Genomic DNA, 19,923 nt, shown 5'->3' on the forward strand with positions numbered 1-19,923 from the left:
GGTTTTAAGTCCATTCTTGAATGGCTGTTTCTTAACAGGAAGGTAGCTTTCACATGAAGTCAAGTTGGCTAAGCTCATCACTGTGGCACTTCCTTCCTGTAGAGAAGCAGATGAAGTTTATTGAATAAAGAGCCATTTATTAACCCTATTTCAATATCACATTGGTTTTATCAGGTCTGGTAGAGGAGATGATAGTTCCACAGCTGAAATCTAGTGAGAGGGCCTCAGCTGTGACTCGAGTCCCGTCGGTTCCTCAGGATGAAGCCTCTTCCTACCATCTGGCTCACCTTGCTTTCTGCAAACAATGAGCATTCTCAGATCAACTTATGTCATCTCTCTCAATTCCCTCTTATTTCTGAATGCTAACCTGGTTGCTTCCCAAACAGATGCAGAGCGCTCCTAGGTGAATATCAAGGACAAAGGCAGTCTACTCGCTCCTCTAATTTACTTTAGCCTCTTGTGCAAGACCCCATTCTCTGGCTCTTGGCCTGGTAAAAACCCCAGCCCCGTTCTCCACCAGATTCTGTCATGGACTTGCTTGGCACCCTAGGGCTGATTTCTGCTTCTCTGTGTCTCATTCTCTGTCTGTAAAATGTGAGAAGGGGAATGGGAGGGAAAGTGTTTATTAGTAAGGATTAAAGGTTTTGAGACCTCAGATGAAAGATAATTAATGCTTTCCAAATGCATGTTGGTGGGTACATATGATCTCACATTCAGCTCCCACCATGGTTACCTGAGTGAACCTTATGGGGAAAAATTGTTTTGGGCTCTTGTTTATTTTGTCCCTGTGTTCTCCTCTGAGCAAACAAGGCCCCCCTGGGATTCAGCTTTTTCCAGTGACCTTGGGGGTGAATACCTAGGCAGTTGACCAGAGAAAGTCATGGCTAAGACAAGTTTAATCTTAACTAAAGGCCTTTCCCCTTCTTTGTGCCTGGACAGGCACAAGAGTTTAGGGAAAAGAGAGATCGTATTGGAGTGCACAGGCTCATACCCACTTTATTTCTCTCTTAGAATTACATGATGCGCAATGCTGTGCTAGCGGCCATGGCAGAGATGGTACTGCAGGTTCTGAATGGCGATCAACTGGAGGAAGCAGCCCGAGACACCAGAGATCAGTTCTTGGACACTTTGCAAGCCCATGGCCATGATGTCAACTCCTTTGTGCGGAGCCGTGTTTTGCAACTCTTCACCCGAATCGTCCAGCAGAAGGTGAATGACCTTCTACATGATAAAGACATGTGGTACCCCTCTATGTCCAGGCCAAAGAAAAGAGGAATCTAGTGTCAAAGAAAAATACCTGTTGCAAAGAAGAGTCTAGAACTCAGGTTGTTACTACCAGTAATAAAGGTCTCCCTCTCCCAAGGACAAGGATGCCTAGCTCCATTTAGGCACTGTACTGTCTTAACCCCTACAAAGAGTACTCTTCAACCATTTTAGATCCCACAGAAAAGTTCCTTTTCAATGAGTGGGTTGCTCATTTAGAGTTTACTTCAAGATCATCTTGAGGACAATGGATGAGGTGGGATGTAAGCTGATCCTTCTCTTTCTACCCTACATAGGCTCTCCCCCTCACACGTTTCCAGGCAGTGGTGGCCTTAGCAGTGGGACGTCTGGCAGACAAGTCGGTGCTAGTATGTAAAAATGCCATCCAGCTGCTGGCAAGTTTTCTCGCCAATAATCCCTTTTCCTGCAGGGTAAGTAGGCTTGGTTCACCTGAAAGAGAAGTCATTAAATGGAAACAGGGATGAAGTTATGGGACTTGGTGACCCTGATACTCATTTTACCTTGATAGCTTAGTGATACTGACCTTGCTGGACCACTGCAGAAGGAAACCCAGAAATTACAAGAGATGAGGGCCCAGAGGCGAATTGCAGCTACCTGTGAGTAGTTACTGCATAGGAGTCCTCGCCCCACAAGTCGCCTCCCTGCAGTCAGAGGCTCAGGGAGACTTTCTCATTCAGCCGCAGTGCTGGACCCAGAGGAGGAGTGGGAAGCCATGCTGCCAGAGCTGAAGTCGACCCTGCAGCAGCTGCTACGGCTTCCCCAGGAGGAAGAGGAGGTTCCTGAGGAAATTGCTAATACAGAGACCACTGAGGAGGTGAAAGGACGCATCCGGCGCTTGCTTGCCAAAGCTAGTTACAAGTATGTGAAAGAATGACATATTTTCTCACGAGCTGTTTAGATTTAGAGTCAACCTTTGAGAAACCATATTTCTTTAAAATGAACTTCGCTTAGGGCATGCCTCCACTGGAGGATGGCAGGCGTTCTCATTGTAGTTATGGTCCGAATACCGGACTTATACCGAAGGCATAGTCCACAGTTAAGCATGCTTTTCTACTTTTACAAATGTTTAAAGAAACTACTAAAACAACTAAATGTAAACAATATTAGGTTATAATTAAATATGACAAAAGTCCTCCTTTATTTGAAGGGGAAAGCCTTTAAGTATAATTCTAGTTGTGTAAGCTTAAGTAACTTACTGAAATTTTCTGGGCCTTGGTTTCATTATTTGTAAACGAAGAAATTGATTGGATCATGTGATTTGTAATGGGCCTCCTAATTCTGAATTCTGTGAAAAATAAAATGAAAAATAAGTTCTGTGAGCTAATAAATAATATCACCCTTGCTTAATCCTACTTTAATCTTTAAATCAACCTGATATGAATCCTGCTCTTAGAGAAAAGATTTCTCCCACTGATTCTCTGACCCTAGACCTGGAACAGCTTGGCAACAGAAGTCCTGACAGCCGTCCACAGGTGCTCCTAACCCTCAGCCACAAATCACTTCTCTACTTCCTAGCTAATTAAGCTGTTGAAAAGGCTAAAGAGAAAGTGGCTCCCTGGCTCTCCAACTCCCTATGTCTCTCTTTACTCTGCCAAAGCTTAACGAGAGACTGTAGTTTTATAACTGCTGGTTCTTCCTCCAAGCATTCTAGTATCTTCTCCCATCAGTTAGGAAGAGGTTTCTTCTCATGTTAAAGCTGTCATCTCCTTCTTCCGAAATCTTCAACATTTGATGCTGGGTTAAGTTCTTAGTAACTGAAGTTTTGCTTCCAATTACTAATTTAGACATATGTTAAAACTTGTTAAAATAACTTTTTTCATGGTTTAACTTTAATAATTTTTTTAAAAGCAGAAATCTAATTTAAAAAATTAGACAATACATTCACAAAATTTTAAATTATGAAGAAGACGTGCCATGAAAAATCTCTTCCAAATCTGTTTTTTCCCAGCCGCTTAGTTCCCCTTGCCCCAGGGAAATGATGTTAGGAGTTTACTGAGCATCCTTCTACATATATAGCGTACAGACATACAGGCAAGCATATCTGCTTTTTACACAAGTGATGGAATTCTCTACCCACTGATCTACCACCTTGTGTTTTTCACTTAACTGTGTGTCTCAGTGATTGTTTAATATTTATACATAAATAGCTGCTGCATTATTTTTTTATAGTTAGTAAAATCCCATTGTATAGATGGACTGTAGATTAACCAATTATTGAAAGTTTATTTTTTCCAGACTTTCACTTAGCAAAGTTTTTAAACAAACGTTTGGAGTAGGTTTGTGACTTTTTTTATTTAAAAAGCCTTATTTGAGTTTTTCGAAGACTGTCTGTAAAGCCTTGTCACTTTGGAAATAGGAGCAGTGTTTTGAGCTCCACCCCTTAGTGTAGGTGCCTCTCAGCTTTTTCCTCGGGGCAGTGGGTCTGGGTTTCGGATGGGATCATGAGGTAGGCTCCCTTACATCAGGCTGCAGTCACACTCTCATGGGTGCCATGTGGTGACAGGTTCATGCTCTTTCAGGCGGGCCATCATTCTCACTCGAGAAGCCATAGGCCACTTCCAGAAGTCTGAAGCCTTCAGTCAAATGGACCCAGAGGAGGCAGAGGAGGCCAGGTTCCTGAATCTCTTGGGAGCTATCTTCAAAGGTAATTCCTTTCCTTCTTCAGTCGACAGACAGAACATTTCAATTAGTGTTTATGGACCGTTTACTTTATGCCAGACACAGGCAAACAGAATCCAGTGCCACGAGAGGCCAGAGGGGAGTTGACTACGCTTCTGCTCCTGAGGGGAAGCGGCCCGCAGGCCTAAGATTGATAGTCATAGGATGTGAAAGGGTATTTCCAAACCATATATGGGATTTCCCCATATACCCTTGAATGAAACCCATCCTGTAATTCTCTAACTCCTAGACCCAGCAGCTTCCACACAGAAGAATCCCCAGGAGTCTGCAGAGAACATGGGACCAGGACAGACTGACGGTAAAGACAAGCCCAGTGTGTCAGAGCCTGAGAAATCCTGGGAGAAGGATGAACTGGTGAAGCAGGAGATGCTGGTGCAGTATCTGCAGGACGCCTACAGCTTCTCGCAGAAGATCACAGAGGCCATTGGCATCATCAGCAAGATGATGTATGAAAATACAGCCACAGGTGTGCCACGCCCCTTTGTGTAAGGACTGCATCTTGGGGTTGGAAAAACCAGTCTTGTCCATATTTTATTGATAACCTGTCCTTTAAAAGTCAGGGATTCTGTATTTTCATTTGCTTTGTATTGCCCATGGAGCTTATCTATTTTAATGCGTGTAGTATTTCATGATAGGGCATTATAGATTATGGGAGGAGTCGACGTTCTCAGGGAAGATGAGGAAGGCCTCCACTTGCATGTTGCCATGTTAAGAAAGGTTCTATCTCTAAGTATTGGGAGAGTTTTGCCAAGCAGATGGGTAACATTTGTGTCTCTCCTCTCAGTGGTACAGGAGGTGATTGAATTCTTCGTGATGGTGTTCCAGTTTGGGGTACCTCAGGCCGTGTTCGGAGTGCGCCACATGCTGCCTCTTATCTGGTCTAAGGAGCCTGGTGTCCGGGAAGCTGTGCTTAATGCCTACCGCCAACTTTACCTCAACCCCAAAGGGGACTCTGCCAGGTATATGGCGTACTTCTGCCTTTGCTGACTTTTCTGAGGTCAGTGTTCTAGTCTCCTGAAAGAATGGGGGGCCATCCTTCTAGAGCAGTTCTGAATCCACAGGCAGGTCTGTAATGGGGCTGAGCCTGGGCTCAATTTCCAGTGAAGCCCATCCTACCTGGTTATTTGACACCATGCTGGGATTAGCCCTAATAACCTCTTTGCCAGGTTTGAATTATCAGTCTTTGAATGACCCCTGATCTCTGCCTCTCCCACAGAGCCAAGGCCCAGGCTTTGATTCAGAATCTCTCTCTGCTACTTGTGGATGCCTCAGTTGGAACCATTCAGTGTCTTGAGGAAATTGTAAGTCTCTTCACTTCCTCTCTTTAGTCATTCAACAAGTATTAGTGAGTGATTGCTGTGTGTTCAACAATTTACTCACCTCCACAAAGAAGTATCATTTTCTTTCAAGTTCCCAACTTAAAAGGAACCGAGTCTACTTGGCAGCTGTAGAATATTGTCTGTTTGTAGAACAATGCAACAGATAGATAATTAAGTGCCAGAGTCAGTGGGACAGGTAATGGTTAGACTAGCAACGGTAATACAGCCATAATGACACTTCACATACACCAGGCACTGTTCTTAGCGCTTACATGAACTTGTTTAACCCTCACAACCACCCTGTGAGGTAATATTATTATTACGCACATTTTACAGTGAGGAATCTAAGGCACAGAGGGGTGGAGGAACTTGGCTAGTTACAGCTAGTTAGTGGCAAAGTTTGAGATTCAAACTCGGGCAATAAGAGCTCCAGAAAACATACTCTTAACTTGTGTGTTATGCTGACGAGCACAGAGTGGGAAAGAAAGCGGTGTTGGGAGGATGGTCAAGGAAGCTTTCTGAACGTAGTGGGACTTACGCTGGCTCTTGATGAGTAGGATTTAGAGAATTAAAGGAAGGAAAGCCAAGAAAGAGCACAGCCTATGTTTTAGAATGAGAAAACTGTTCTGGCTCAAAACTGTTATCTAGAAAAGATAATAGAGGTGTGACTGTAGGTTAGAACTAAACTGCGAAGGCCCCTGGATGCCTTTCAAGAGTCTGGGAGTTGAACCTTGTCAGGGACCCCAGCATTTTAGTGAGGCAAATCTGCTTTGAAGCGTTTGGATTATGGGGACCAAAGGTGGAGGTGGTGCTGAGCACCAGCTTCCACTGGGAGGAGTGCTACTGCAGGACGTATTTTTCTCCTCACTGAGGAAAAGAAAAGAGCCTGGTGGTGGCAACTGGCCTGAGACCCCATAGGCTACTGGTCAGCAGCCCCTACAGCAGGCAAAGGAGCGTTGTTTCTAACTGATGAGCAGGTGGTGGCGTGATGGACCGGATGTCTGGGAGACGGACAGGAGATGAGGCCAGGGACAGGGAGGTCCCTAGAGGCTGCTGTACATGTATGGTGACAAGGGGCTGGACTCAGGGGTGGGAGGAAAAGCTATAGAATTCTACCTAATGGAAGACAGATTTTAAAGGAACAAGAGGTAGGACTAAGTGAGTCAAAAAAAATTAGTCGACTGTGAAGTTCTAAGCAAATGTGACTAAGAGGGTGTTGGTGCTATTGGCAACATGACAGGGCAAGGAAGGATGGTGGCTTCCAGTTTAGACATGTTGAGTTTATGGTAACTGCAAGAAGACCTACTAGAAATCTCCAGAATGTACTCAGCACTACAGATGCACACAGAACTCATTCAGGCCACTTTCAGCTTGCCATCTCAGTGACCACAGTTGGAAGGCAGGCACAGGAGGACCTGCCCGAGCCCCTGCTGTTGGCGCCACCTCCACCCTTTCTTAGTCCTAAATTTGCTCACACCTGCTTCAGGTTCTCAATATTCTCTTCAGAGAAGTGGGCCCAGGAAGGGGCAACTGTTACTGTTTGCCCTGAGCCCTTTTTCTTTTCTCTTCAGCTCTGTGAGTTTGTGCAGAAGGATGAATTGAGACCAGCAGTGACCCAACTGCTGTGGGAGCGGGCAACCGAGAAGGCCCCCTGCTCTCCCCTGGAGCGCTGTTCCTCCGTCATGCTTCTTGGGATGATGGCACGGTGAGGCTCAGGTCCAGACAGGTGGTAGGAATGAGAGAGGGAAGCAAGGGTCTGAGAGGGGGCCCTTTTCTTCAGTAATGGCAGTGAGGCCCAGCTGAGCTCTGCGTGTGACTTGGCTACCTAAGTGGAAAATAAAAGAATGACAGTAGCAGACCCCCTGTCTATCACGGATAGTGGGACTCAGAGAGCAGGAGAGATCGGAGGGGCCAGCCCGGTGTCGTAGCCTCTCTCTAGTGCTCCAGGGTTCTTGAAGCCTGCTGTTGGGTGCCAGTACCTCCTCCATCCAGGGGCCTGTGCATGACTAGCTGTAACTCTCTGGCTTCCTTCCCCCAGAGGAAAACCAGAAATTGTGGGAAGCAACTTAGACACACTGGTGAGCATAGGGCTGGAGGAGAAGTTTCCACAGGACTATAGGCTGGCCCAGCAGGTATGCCATGCCATTGCCAACATCTCTGACAGGAGAAAGGTATGTGGGGTGGCTACGTCCAAACTGAGGAGAGCGGGGGTCCTCTTATGCACCCTCAACACACACCCACATTCCATCTTTGCGGTTCCCCACAGCCTTCTCTGGGCAAACGTTACCCTCCCTTCCGGCTACCTCAGGAACACAGGTTGTTTGAGCGACTGCGGGAGATGGTCACAAAAGGTGAGCTCTCACAAAGGGCCTGGGGCAGAATTGGCTCCTTTGACTGCAGTGGGCAACTTCTCCCTTCTTCTATACAGGCTTTGTCCACCCAGACCCACTCTGGGTCCCATTCAAAGAGGTGGCAGTGACCCTCATTTACCAGCTGGCAGAGGGCCCTGAGGGGATCTGTGCCCAGATATTGCAGGGCTGTGCAAAGCAGGCCCAGGAGAAGCTGGAGGAGAAGAACCCCACCCAGGAGGACCTGCGTAAGTGGGCAAGAGGGGCGATGGGCCCACTGGGCAGCAGCCAGCTTCTGCTGCTTTCCCCGCCGGGCCAGAAGCCACTGCCACTGCACTTCCCACTCATTGTGGTACAGTCATACCGCCATTCTCCCACCCCCATCTTCTTCTTCACTAGTTTTTGTTGCACAGGAGCGAGGGGAAGATCAGTAAACACGGGGTGCAGGGTCCTGGGAGACTTGCTTCTATCTTTTCTCCTTGCTTCCCTCTCCGCTCCCCCAGAGGACACACCCACGCTCCCCGCTTTCCTGTTGATGAACCTGCTCTCCCTGGCCGGGGATGTGGCCCTGCAGCAGCTGGTACATTTGGAACAGGCTGTGAGCGGAGAGCTCTGTCGGCGCCGAGTCCTTCGGGAGGAACAGGAGCATAACACTAAAAATCCAAAGGAGAAGGTGAATGGAGCTGGGCGTTTGGGTTCGTGTCCCATGCATTTCCCAGATTTGTTCCATGACCTCTGGTCATTATCGTTTCCTCTGGGAGTCTCTGCATCTCTCCAATGAAATGAAATGAAGAGGGCACTGCCTCATTGCTGCTTCTCTGTGGGAAAGATTAGTGAGGACGAAGATGGCGCCATCTGCCCATGGCCACCCAAGGAAGGGGGGGAGGGTTAGGTAATTACAGAGTGTCAAGTGAGGGCCTCAGCATAAAATACAGGCTCCTCCCGAGGCGCAGCGTTTGTTAGAACAGGCATGCGCCCACCCAGTTCCCATCAGCCTTGGTTCCGAGGCCTGCCACCTGATGGGGACCTTGTGTTCTCTCCACTAGAGGCAGTGGTGTCTTGTTGACAGATAAGGCACAGAGCCTTGCAGCAGTGGCATAAGGTCTGACCTCTGTGACCTTGAACCATTGTCTGGCATAATCCTTCTGTTTACTGTATATAGGAAATTATATACTTTTATAAGGATGAGTTTAAAAAATGTAGGAGTATGCTTTGGTAACTTAAAAACAAATATAGGGATGTAATTCTTTTCTTGTTTAGTTCAGGAGTCCTTCCTCTTACAGACATATCTGACAACTCTGTGAGTGGTTTTGTAGAATTGCCTTTCCTCACATCCTTTCAGGCAAAATGAAGTTTAAGCTGGAATCAAAAATGTCATCTCTGCACCTGAAACTAACATAATATTATCTGTCAGTTATACTTTAATTTTTTTAAAAAAAGTTTCTGATCACCCATGATCTGTGGCTTCTTTCCCGTTAGAACACAGGCTCTGAGACCACCATGGAGGAGGAGATGGGGCTGGTCGGGGCCACTGCTGATGACACAGAGGCGGAACTCATCCGTAGCATCTGTGAGATGGAGCTGTTAGATGGTAAGAACTGCTGAGTGCCCTTCTCCCCAACTGAGATAACCTATCCCAACCTGGAGTTGTTCTTCCAACAGGCAGACAGATCCTGGCTGCCTTTGTTCCACTGGTGCTTAAAGTCTGCAACAACCCTGGCCTCTACAGCAACCCAGAGCTCTCTGTAGCTGCTTCACTCGCCCTGGGCAAGTTCTGCATGATCAGGTAGGCCCTGGGCGTGATACCGCCTCCCAAGGAGGATGGGGATGGTACGATTTCCCTGATGATCCTCTCCTTGCCCCTAGTGCCACTTTCTGTGACTCCCAGCTTCGTCTTCTGTTCACCATGCTAGAAAAGTCCTCACTCCCCATTGTCCGGTCTAACCTCATGGTTGCTACTGGGGATCTGGCCATCCGCTTCCCCAACCTGGTGGACCCCTGGACACCTCATCTGTATGCTCGGTAAGAGACCCCTCACCACACCTTAGCAGGCCCTGCCAGCAGTGCCTCCCTGCCTAGGAGGCTGTAGTTAAGTCCGGATTAGAATCACTTAGGCTCTATTCTTTGAACCTCTACTTGATACTTGACCTGTACAGGCCCTGGCTAAGTATGGCCCCAAAGGGACTGATGCTTCTGTCTAAAGCCTTGGCTACAAACTTGGCCTCTTTCCCCAGTCCCAGCTTGCAACTCTAGACAGCTTTCTAACTGCTTCTAGAAAGGCACACGAAGAAGGGAACAGATCCCTGCTGAGGGCTTTTCCGGCTAGTGTCAGGGTGTAGCTCACGGTCTTGGTCGCAGTAACTTGAGATTGTATTCCTAGCCTCCGGGACCCAGCTCAGCAGGTGCGGAAAACAGCAGGGCTGGTGATGACCCTCCTGATCCTGAAGGACATGGTGAAGGTGAAGGGCCAGGTGAGCGAGATGGCTGTGCTGCTCATCGACCCCGCGCCTCACATCGCTGCTCTGGCCAAGAGCTTCTTCAGTGAGCTTTCCCACAAGGTGAGAGGCAGCGAGCAGCTGAGGCGTTGCTGCCGAGGGGACACGAGGGTCACCTCCCCCTGACATGACTCTCTCTCCTACAGGGCAACGCAATCTATAATCTCCTTCCAGATATCATCAGCCGCCTGTCAGACCCTGCGGGAGGGGTGGAGGAAGAGCCTTTCCACACCATCATGAAGTATAATTCCCTGGGCCTCGGGGCATGTTTTCATGTAGCACGGGCTCGGGAATCAGACAACCCTGTATTTGAATTCTAGCTCTGCAGTTTTTTAGCTGTATTGCCTTCAGCAATAACTTAACTTCTCTGTGCCTATTCCTCATGTATAAAATGAGACCAATAATACTTGCCCCTTCATTCTTGAAAAGATTCAATAAGATGAAGTTCTAACGTGGTGGTAGGCACATAGTAGTATCCATAGATGGCAGCTGTTTGCTATAGATTTCCACTCACCGTGGACATTCCTCAGGAGGCCATGGAGAAGGCGGGAGGGATGGTGAGGCAGGCGTGGGCCACGGCAGAGGAGATTCTTCTCTGAAGGCAAGAGGACAACAGATGCTGGTGCCAGGCGAGGGCACGGGTCGTCTTAGTGACGGGGAGGGAGCCGCCCCTGGGAGACAGCACATCCACCTGTCCCCCTGCAGGCAGCTCCTCTCCTACATCACCAAGGACAAGCAGACCGAGACCCTGGTGGAGAAGCTGTGTCAACGCTTCCGCACAGCCCGGTATGCCGCCCACCCGCCTGCAGGGCTCTTTGCTGAGCGGAGCCCCAACACTGGGGCTGTGCCGGACGATGAGGAAGGATGGGCCTTTACTTCCGCGCCTCACTGCTCCTTACAAAGCCTTTCCTGTCTGCAGAACCGAGCGGCAGTACCGGGACCTGGCCTACTGCGTGTCACAGCTGCCCCTCACAGAGCGAGGCCTCCGAAAGATGCTGGACAATTTTGACTGCTTTGGAGATAAACTGTCAGATGAGTCCATCTTCAGTGCTTTCCTGTCAGTTGTGAGCAAGCTGCGGCGTGGGGCCAAGCCTGAGGGCAAGGTGAGCAGCCGGGCTGGCGCTCCGAGGCTCTGGGGGCCACCCGGGCGTGGCCTCACTCCTCCCAGATGCACTGCAACCAAGTAACCACAGTGCCCTGAGACGTTCTTTCTGTCTCCAGTTCCTGCTGCTGTGTTTATTTCTCTTTTCAATAGGCTATTTTTTAGAGCGGTTTTAGGTTCAATGCAAAATTCAGTGGAAAGCATAGAGTTCCTCCAAATGTCCCCTGCCCCTCGCCATGCACAGCCTCCCCCATTATCAACAGCCCCCACCAGAGCAGCACGTCTCTGACAATCGATGAAGTTGTGTTGACACGTCATTACCACCCAGAGTCCTGAGTTCACACTGGAGTTCACTCCTGGGGGTGTACGTCCTGTGGATTCAGACAAAATTATGATGACCTGTGTCCACCACATAGTACAAGACAGAATAGCTTCACTGCCCTAAACCCCTATTCACTTCTCCCTCCTTCCAAGCCCTGGCAACCACTGATCTTTTCAATGTTTGGACAGCTTCGCCTTTTCTAGAACATCATCGAGTTGCAATCATACTGCATGTCCCCTTCTCGGATTGGCTTCTTTCACCTAGCAATATGCATTTAAGGTTCCTCCATGTCTCTTCATGGCCTTGTTTTCTTTTTAATCCTAGAAATAACTGTATTTCCAGGCCTGCTCTTAATCTCGCTTTCCCTCCAGGCTATAATAGATGAATTTGAGCAGAGGCTTCGGGCCTGTCACACCAGAGGGCTGGATGCAATGGAGGAACTGGAGATCGGCCAAGGGGGTAGCCAGAGAGCCCCATCAGCCAAGAAACAATCCAGTGGTGTGTGGGGCAGCCCCGCGGGGGGCCAGAGCGGGCCCTCCCCTCAGATGGAGGCTCCTCGTTCTTCTCTTTTTGGACTCATGCCTCTGCCTTCTCTAGTCTCCAGGCACCAGCATCTGACCCCCGCAGCCTCAGACAATGACTTTGTGACCCCTGAGCCCCGCCGGCCTGCCCGTCGGCGTCCAAACACCCAGCAGCGAGCTTCCAAAAGGAAACCCAGAATTGTCTTCTCAAGCGATGAGTCCAGCGAGGAAGGTGGGGCACTCCCTCCAGCCCAGCCCGGGAGGGACAGAGCTTATGGGGGCTGGTTTGGAGGGGGCTGCTGTGTAGTCTCCACCTGCTCCCTCGAGAGCATTTTATTTCTGCAGTGTGGCCTGGGGCTGTCCCATTTGTTCTCTGAGGTCTGTTTTCACCATCTTTGTGACTCAGCTTTTTCTTATTCCTCCAATTCTTTGAATAGAGCTTTCAGCAGAGATGACAGAAGATGAGACACCCAAGAAAACAACCCCGATCCGCCGAGCATCAGCTCGCAGGCACAGGTCCTAGGGGTCGGCTAGCCTGTCCCATCCCTGCTGTGCAGGGAATCGTGTGGGTGACCTGGCATTCCATTCCCCTTGTAAAATACTGGTTTGCCTGTCTCCTTGTTTTTTACTGCATAAGTGGTCTGTATGATGTGAGGCCTTTCTCTTACACTTCCCTAACTGAACCGAGTTCAGCTGCTTTCCTGGCAATGTATGTTCACCAGTCTCCTTGTTTTCTAATGAATAAATGTTTTTATATACTTTTAGACATTTTCCGTAAGCTTTTGTTTTTCATCTTTCACATTAGCCCAGACGCAGGCAGCACATAGAGGGTTATCAATCCAGAAAGAGAAGAGCCCAGGACTTCTGGGGCCCCACAGTGTCTCATCTTTCCCTTCTCGACCTCGCCACCCTGCACAAGTGACAGGATTGCTCCAGCATGCAGAATTTATGCAGTGTCGAGACTCCAGATCAGCGGGGGTGATTTTGCCTTCCAGAGGACATCTGGCAACGTCTAGACTTTTTTTGTTGTCCCAAGCTAGGAGGGAGGGGTGCCACCAGCATCTAGTGGGTAGAAGCAAGGGATGTTGCTAGATATCCTGCAATGGATAGGACAGACCCCACAACAACAATTATTCAGCCCAAAATGTCCTTCAGTAGTGCTGAGGTTGAGAAACCCTGCTCTCGACCAGGGGCTGGTGTCGTCCACCGCTCCCACTTGTGCTCCCTAATCCCACCTCTAAAGATGGGTGACTGACCTGGCCAGGCCAATGGGAGGTCAGGGCACGATCCCCACCAGCTCTAGACAGTGTCTGTCTCCCAGGGACTCCTCACTGTGTTCCAGGGTCTGCAGGAAGTCCAGCCCCCAGGTGCAGGCGCTGCTCGTGTGCTGCCACCTGGAGCTGTACACCCCCTCCAACTCCCTAAGTCGTCTCTGCTGAGTCACCTGGAACAGGAGGCAGTGAGCCTGCTGTCATGACAACACGGGTGTCTTTGCTGTCATGACAACAGCAGACTGCGTCAGTAATGCTCTCTGGGCACTGAGCTCCCTCTTTTTTGGCAGAGAACAATAATGAAAAATGACAAGCATGAGGCAAAGGGGAAGACGGTACCTCAGACACTTGCTTTGAGGGGCACAGGAGCGTGGAGGGGCTCCTAAGGCCCTTCTCAGGAAAGGGTGAAGGGTCCTGGTGGAGCCTGAGCGGGAATGGCACAGTAGCAGCTGAGCCCTCCACTTCCAGCAGACTCTGCAGTGCGGCCTTCCCATCTCCTCACCAGTAGGTGCCCTATGGCCCTGCTCTTGCTGGTCGTGAAAAGCCTGGGCACCAACCATGCGGATGGCTGCCAGACACAGGCACAGCGGTGACAATCCCAGAAAGGGAAGGGACTGGGGCTGGAGTCGGGGTGCGCGACAGTGTGCTCTCTGCCTTTTAAGCAAAGGTTATCACCAGGCCGGCTAAACTTAGCCACAGGCTTTTCAGCTAGAAAAGGGGGCCGGTCTCAGGTTACGCTGGGCCAGCAAAGAGGCCCCAGGATCCCTGTCCCCCAGCACCTGCTGATGGGCACGGTCCATTCCACCCCACCCCCTTGGAAACCCTCACTCTTTTCAAGTGCTCAGAAGCAGCCTTTCCTCCATCCTCAGCTCACAAATCGGCACAGCTCGGCTCCCTGACCTCACTTGGATACCTTCCTCTCCCTCACATGTGGGAAGGGGCTAGGGGCCTGTTCCCACCATGTACCCAAGACTCCCAATTACTTCCTCTTCTGGACTCCTCACCCTACCCCCAACATCGCCTGGGCGCAGCCAGAGAAGGGGAGGCCCTGGCTCCAGGGCTGGGCTGCACGTCCCAGAATGGGGAGGGACTTCCGCCCTCACGTCCCGCTCTCTGCCTTGGGCTGGAGGGGGTGAAAGGGGCATTGTCTCCCAGCCTGGGCGGCACAGCACGCGGAGTTCCCAGGAGACACTTTGTGGGAGGCGCCGCCCAGCCCTCCACAGTGATCTCGTTCTCCCCTGGGGCCCCGGCCTGGGGGAGAGCATCTGGTGCACACGGGGCCTGGTTTGTCTGCCCCAATTATCAGGTCTCCAGGCTGCCCGAGCTGCAGGACAGAGTGACCTTCAGTGCAGAACCTCTCCCCCGCCACCCACCCACCCCACGCCTCCTCCTGAGGCTCCTTCCTCTCCAGGCCCCACTGCCCAGCGCCCAGCCCCGGCCCCCAGCCCAGAGAAGGCGGGAACCAGGGGATGGGGAGGAGGAAGCGGGGGCCGGGAAGGGCCCCGCGGGAGGAGGATTGGCCCCTCCTGAGCCTTCCACTTGGCAGTTCCTGTTTCACTACCGAAGACCCTCGAGGAGAAGTGCCTCAGCCTGCCCGTTTCTCAGCCTTGGCAAGAAAGGGGAGGGCGTGGCAGGGTGCAGTAGCGAACCGCCCCAGGCTCCGGCTCCAATTCCCCCTCCCACCAGCTCCCAAAGTCCTCCCGTTTCCTCCGTGCAGCAACTTGAACGTCCCTGGCCTCCTAGATGTTCTCAGTTCTCACCAGGACCCCTGTCCTCGAGCCCACAGTCTCCTGCAGGCCACAGTCCCGTCCTAGACACCATCACCGATCACCTCCTCCAATGAGCCAGTCTCAGTCCCCTCCCCCATCCGTCCCCAGCCCACACGCGTGGTGCGTGCACATTGGAAGAGCGAGGCGAGTTTGAAAAAAACACGCGGGCCCGGCTACTCGCGGTTTTACGGGCGCACGTAGCTCAGGCCCGGGCGCCCTCGGGCAGGGCCGGTGGGGGGGCGGGCCTCGTCCCCACGCTCCGGCCCCGCCCCGCCTCTATAAATGGGGACCGCAGCCTGCGCCTGTGCTCTCTGCTCCTCCTCGTTCGACAGACAGCCGCTTCCCTTCCGCACTGCTAGGTAAAAACAGGCAAAGCGGGGCCGCCGAAGGCTCGGCCGCGTTCCGAGAAGCGCACAGGGCTGCGCAGGCCGGGAGCAGCCTGCACGGGGCGGGGGCGGGGGCGCCGGGCCGGGCCTCCGCATTGCAGGGGCGCGACGTGCCGAAGCGCTGGAGGGGAATGGAGGCCTGGGGGAGGGGGAGGAGGGGAGCGGCGGGGAGGGTGATGGCCAGATCCCAGCGCTTCCCGCCCCCGGGCGCTAATGCTCCCTTTCCTGTCCCCGCAGCCGCGTGCCCGCGACGCGATGGTGAAGGTCGGAGTAAACGGGTGAGTTCGGGGATAGGGTAGGATGCGGGGCATTGAGCCCTGCGGCCCCCACCAGCTTGCCCGACGCGGGTCTGCAAGCTCCAGGGGAGGTGGATGGGATGGTCGACCCCCCCCCCGCCCCCACCACCAAGGAGAACTCAAGGTCAGCGCTCAGACCTGGCAGAGGCTCCTGCTTCAAAGGGCCTCGTGTCCCCCACCCCCAGCTGTCGCGCCTGCTCTAACTCCGCCCCTGCAGGGACAAGTTATCCGGAGTCTTCTACTCCACCGGCCGCAGATGAACGGGAGAACCCCCAATTCTTGCTCTGGATCCATCCCTTTAATCTCCTAGCAGGGGCTTCTTTTTTTCCTTCGCCCCCACCTAGCCAGGCCCAGGCACGGCGCGGGGATGCAGGAGGCATGGCTTGGTGCATAACCAGCTGGGAGGGCTCATTTGCGGGAACTCAGCCGCCATGTTGTAATTGGGAAGGAAATGAATGAACCGCCGTTAGGAAACCTTCCTTAGCTCTTCAGTCTTCCTCCTCCTCCCTTGCCTGTGGTTAACCCTCCGACTCCTGCCTCTTTGGGGTGGAGTCGGCTTTATCCGGTAAACCTGATGAAGCAAGGCTTTCCCCGATCTTGCTTTCAAAAGAGCTGGACCTCAGATCTCTGAGCACAGTAACCTGGGACCATCCCTTAAACGACTAACTAAATTTCCTGTCAGGGATGATAGTTTTCCTGGATGGTTCTCTGATGAATCGAAAACGCGGGTGCATGGGGGTCCGCTTGTGTCCTTTTCTCCTCCTCGCGGAGAGGTGGGGTAGCTGTGGCTCAGTGCCATGCTGGGGGAGCTGAGTCATGAGTAGTTAGAAATTTTCCACCACAAAATGGCTCCTGCAGCGCAGCCCCTTTCTTCACAGGGGCTCCCCCCAAAGCTCGGCTCTTCCGGCCATGCCTAGAGCTGACCCAACCCTAAATGCCAGGCTGTAAAGGTCACTGGGAGGATTGGGTGTCCCTGAGCCTTGGGAATCTTGCCCCTCTCCCTGTTCCATCTTCCAGAAATCAGATCCTCCACTCCACTCTAATCTGGGGTTAAATATAGCTGCCTGACCTTTTTGCAGCTGGGGGCCTGGGCGTCTGCTCTCTTCATCTCCTTCCCTCTCACACACATCTGTTGCTACCACTCCTGATTTTTGGAAAAGAGCTAGGAAGGATGGTGACGTTTAGCAAATTAGAGCCCTTGGCTTAGGGCATTGAAAGGCCACGTGTTCCCTGGGTCCTTCCCTTTTGTGGGAGGGCCTTCAAGGAGGGGTGGGCTTTCCCCATCCGGTTAACTTCTGACCTTTACTCTTGCCCTTTGAGCTTGGTGATGCTGAGTGCATAGGTCTTGCTCCGGAGAGGGTGTAACCTGAAGTTGGGCCAGACGGGAGCAAGCATTCCCAGGGCAGATAGTGGGGGTGATGAATGCCATGTGCCAGGCATGTGCACAGACTTGTGGGTGGCAGCAGCAGTTCAGCCCGCACTGCCCTTTCTCCTTGAAGGACCAGGTGGCTAGGGGGTTGGGCAAGTCTGTGCCTAATCACCTCTTGGGCAGGAGAGGAGCTGTCACTGTATGACTGTGCTGTGAGGCCAGCCTGCCTGGCAGGGTTGCTCAAGGAAGATAAAATCAGACCTTGTGGCTCTGGGAGGATGTGCCGTCCCCTTCCCTCTGGAAGAGGATGAGTTGGCCTAGGGCTGCTGACACACATAGCAGGGTAGAAGTCTCTCCTCCTTTTTCATGCCTTCTCACCTCTTGTCTCCCTCAGATTTGGCCGTATTGGGCGCCTGGTCACCAGGGCTGCTTTTAACTCTGGCAAAGTGGATATTGTCGCCATCAATGACCCCTTCATTGACCTCAACTACATGGTAAGTGCCGCCCATGCAGAGGGTGTGGGGAGCAGGGCCCGGCTGAAGTGCAGCCCCTTGATGCCCTCGCTTGTCCCTCCAGGTCTACATGTTTCAGTATGATTCCACCCATGGCAAGTTCCATGGCACAGTCAAGGCCGAGCACGGGAAGCTTGTCATCAACGGAAAGCCCATCACCATCTTCCAGGAGTAAGTGTGGAAGACGAAACAGGAAGAAGTTTGCCTTGGTGGGGGCACTAGAATGGGGTGACCACCTTGGGTACGTAGTACCCGACATCCCTGAACTGTGTCTTGTCATCCCTTGTAGGCGAGATCCCGCCAACATCAAATGGGGCGATGCTGGTGCTGAATATGTTGTGGAGTCCACTGGTGTCTTCACTACCTTGGAGAAGGCTGGGGTGAGTGGCAGGGAGGCTAAAGATGAGGGGAGTTGACCCTGGGATTTGGTGTAGCGGGATGACCAGGGGGAACTGACTTGGACCAGGAAAGATGGAACGTGGGTTTATAACGCCTCCTCTACTGCAGGCTCACTTGAAGGGTGGAGCCAAAAGGGTCATCATCTCTGCTCCTTCTGCTGATGCCCCAATGTTTGTGATGGGCGTGAACCACGAGAAATATGACAATTCCCTGAAGATTGTCAGGTAAGCATGGCAGCGGGGAGCTGAGAGGGGAATGGAGAAGTGGTCAAATAGTGTACTATGTGTCACAAGATGGAATGCTTGCCCCTGAGTTGCCTCTCTCTTTTCAGCAATGCCTCCTGCACCACCAATTGCTTGGCCCCCCTGGCCAAGGTCATCCATGACCACTTTGGCATCGTGGAGGGACTCATGGTATGAGGGGAGGAGGTGACCAGAACACATTCATTTCTCACCCAGGACTGGATCCTGCTCTCTCCTTAGAACATAGCCTTGGTTTCTGGGGGCCATGGAGGCTGTGGGACATTGAGGGTTCCGAGGGATTGGCTCAGGTCACTCTGTCCCTTAATTCTTCCCAAGGGGAGGAGGAGGGAGATTGAAGGGTGGGCAGTGTGTTGAGCATGGTGCAGGGCCTTCACTCCCGCCACGTTTCCAGACCACAGTGCATGCCATCACTGCCACCCAGAAGACCGTGGATGGCCCCTCTGGGAAGCTGTGGCGCGATGGCCGAGGGGCTGCCCAGAACATCATCCCTGCTTCTACTGGTGCTGCCAAGGCTGTGGGCAAGGTCATCCCTGAGCTGAATGGGTGAGGCTCTTTGCTGCCTTTCTGCCCTGGGGATCTGGGGAACCAGGAGAAGTGGTGCTGATCCTGCTTCCCTGTGTCTACAGGAAGCTCACTGGCATGGCCTTCCGTGTCCCCACCCCTAACGTGTCAGTCGTGGATCTGACCTGCCGCCTGGAGAAAGCTGTATGTATGGATTGGAAGAGCTTTCGGGGGGCTGGGGCTTTATGTCTTTGGTAGAACAGGGGCAAGATTGGAACTCGAGTGACCATCTTGTTTTTACCCTATTAGGCCAAATACGATGAGATCAAGAAGGTGGTGAAGCAGGCATCGGAGGGCCCCCTCAAGGGCATCCTGGGCTACACTGAGGACCAGGTACTGACAGGACAGGGAACTTGGTGTCCACATGGTCTTACTGAGCAAGACTGAGTTCCCATACTTGGCCTTCCTCTCTTCCCCAGGTTGTCTCCTGCGATTTTAACAGTGACACCCACTCTTCCACCTTCGATGCTGGGGCTGGCATTGCCCTCAACGACCACTTTGTCAAGCTCATTTCCTGGTATGTGGCTGGGGAGGACTGTGCTTAAGGAAGTGATTAAGAGTCTGGTGCCCTCTGATGGCTGGCTCAGGAAAATAACCCTTAACTCTTGATCTCCTTCCAGGTATGACAATGAATTTGGCTACAGCAATAGGGTGGTGGACCTTATGGCCCACATGGCCTCCAAGGAGTAAGAGCCCCCTGGACCACCAATCACCCAGCAAGAGAAGGAGAAAGGCCCTCAGCTGCTGGGAATGCTTGCCCCAACTTGACCCCCTAACATATTGAGAGTCTCCTGACCTCCACAGTTTCCATCTCAGACCCCCTGAAGAAGGGGAGGGGCTTGGGGAGCCCTACCTTGTCATGTACCATCAATAAAGTACACTGTACCCAGCCAGCTCCTTGTTGTGTCTTATTCTGGGGTCTGGGATAGAGGGGAGGGAAGCTGGGCTAGTGCCAAGGTGACGCCAATCTTGCTGAGTACCCAGGAAGGGCCTGGTGTGCCCTGACCGGGCGTAACACAACCGGAGG

At 52.0% G+C, this 19,923-nt stretch overlaps 2 protein-coding genes across 6 annotated transcripts in view; both read left to right on the forward strand.

The window, feature by feature from the left end:
• NCAPD2 (non-SMC condensin I complex subunit D2) overlaps positions 1–12,834 on the forward strand; it is a 34,460-nt gene extending 21,626 nt beyond the window's left edge. For all 3 annotated transcript variants that reach the window (XM_014866578.3, XM_070494122.1, XM_070494123.1), the window contains 23 exons: positions 1,012–1,209; positions 1,560–1,694; positions 1,793–1,880; positions 1,962–2,142; positions 3,804–3,928; positions 4,193–4,429; positions 4,748–4,922; positions 5,180–5,264; positions 6,854–6,987; positions 7,321–7,453; positions 7,549–7,633; positions 7,711–7,878; positions 8,134–8,303; positions 9,110–9,221; positions 9,293–9,416; positions 9,497–9,652; positions 10,011–10,188; positions 10,272–10,366; positions 10,831–10,911; positions 11,045–11,228; positions 11,921–12,047; positions 12,147–12,302; positions 12,508–12,834. In XM_014866578.3, the coding sequence (XP_014722064.2) occupies positions 1,012–1,209; positions 1,560–1,694; positions 1,793–1,880; positions 1,962–2,142; positions 3,804–3,928; positions 4,193–4,429; positions 4,748–4,922; positions 5,180–5,264; positions 6,854–6,987; positions 7,321–7,453; positions 7,549–7,633; positions 7,711–7,878; positions 8,134–8,303; positions 9,110–9,221; positions 9,293–9,416; positions 9,497–9,652; positions 10,011–10,188; positions 10,272–10,366; positions 10,831–10,911; positions 11,045–11,228; positions 11,921–12,047; positions 12,147–12,302; positions 12,508–12,593 (3,213 nt within the window). In that variant the 3' untranslated portion in view covers positions 12,594–12,834. The remainder of the gene's footprint in view (positions 1–1,011; positions 1,210–1,559; positions 1,695–1,792; positions 1,881–1,961; positions 2,143–3,803; positions 3,929–4,192; positions 4,430–4,747; positions 4,923–5,179; positions 5,265–6,853; positions 6,988–7,320; positions 7,454–7,548; positions 7,634–7,710; positions 7,879–8,133; positions 8,304–9,109; positions 9,222–9,292; positions 9,417–9,496; positions 9,653–10,010; positions 10,189–10,271; positions 10,367–10,830; positions 10,912–11,044; positions 11,229–11,920; positions 12,048–12,146; positions 12,303–12,507) is intronic.
• Positions 12,835–15,093: 2,259 nt separating this feature from the next.
• Positions 15,094–19,785, forward strand: GAPDH (glyceraldehyde-3-phosphate dehydrogenase). Of its 3 annotated transcripts, none has more exons than XM_044756267.2 (12): positions 15,094–15,469; positions 15,734–15,774; positions 17,556–17,655; positions 17,738–17,844; positions 17,963–18,053; positions 18,181–18,296; positions 18,404–18,485; positions 18,727–18,878; positions 18,962–19,040; positions 19,146–19,229; positions 19,316–19,413; positions 19,517–19,785. In XM_044756267.2, exons 2-12 carry the CDS (start codon positions 15,752–15,754, stop codon positions 19,584–19,586), a joined length of 1,002 nt encoding a protein of 333 aa, XP_044612202.1. In that variant the 5' UTR covers positions 15,094–15,469; positions 15,734–15,751; the 3' UTR covers positions 19,587–19,785. The 3 variants fall into 3 exon arrangements, with proteins under 3 accessions (XP_044612202.1, XP_070350352.1, XP_070350353.1); XM_070494251.1 differs by having other exon boundaries at positions 15,385–15,469; positions 15,734–15,916; XM_070494252.1 differs by lacking the exons at positions 15,094–15,469; positions 15,734–15,774 and adding an exon at positions 17,034–17,228.
• The last annotated feature ends 138 nt before the right edge of the window (positions 19,786–19,923 follow it).

The sequence above is a fragment of the Equus asinus genome, chromosome 22 (assembly GCF_041296235.1).
Source record: "Equus asinus isolate D_3611 breed Donkey chromosome 22, EquAss-T2T_v2, whole genome shotgun sequence".
Classification (NCBI taxonomy): Eukaryota; Metazoa; Chordata; class Mammalia; order Perissodactyla; family Equidae; genus Equus; species Equus asinus.

Excerpts from the sequence above, each read along its gene's own strand:
- GAPDH (XM_070494251.1), top strand. The coding sequence starts at position 15,873 with ATGGTCGACCCCCCCCCCGCCCCCACCACCAAGGAGAACTCAAG. Across the intron at positions 17,656-17,737 it reads TCATTGACCTCAACTACATG|GTCTACATGTTTCAGTATGA; the intron begins GTAAGTGCCGCC and ends TTGTCCCTCCAG. Across the intron at positions 19,230-19,315 it reads TGGGCTACACTGAGGACCAG|GTTGTCTCCTGCGATTTTAA; the intron begins GTACTGACAGGA and ends TCTCTTCCCCAG.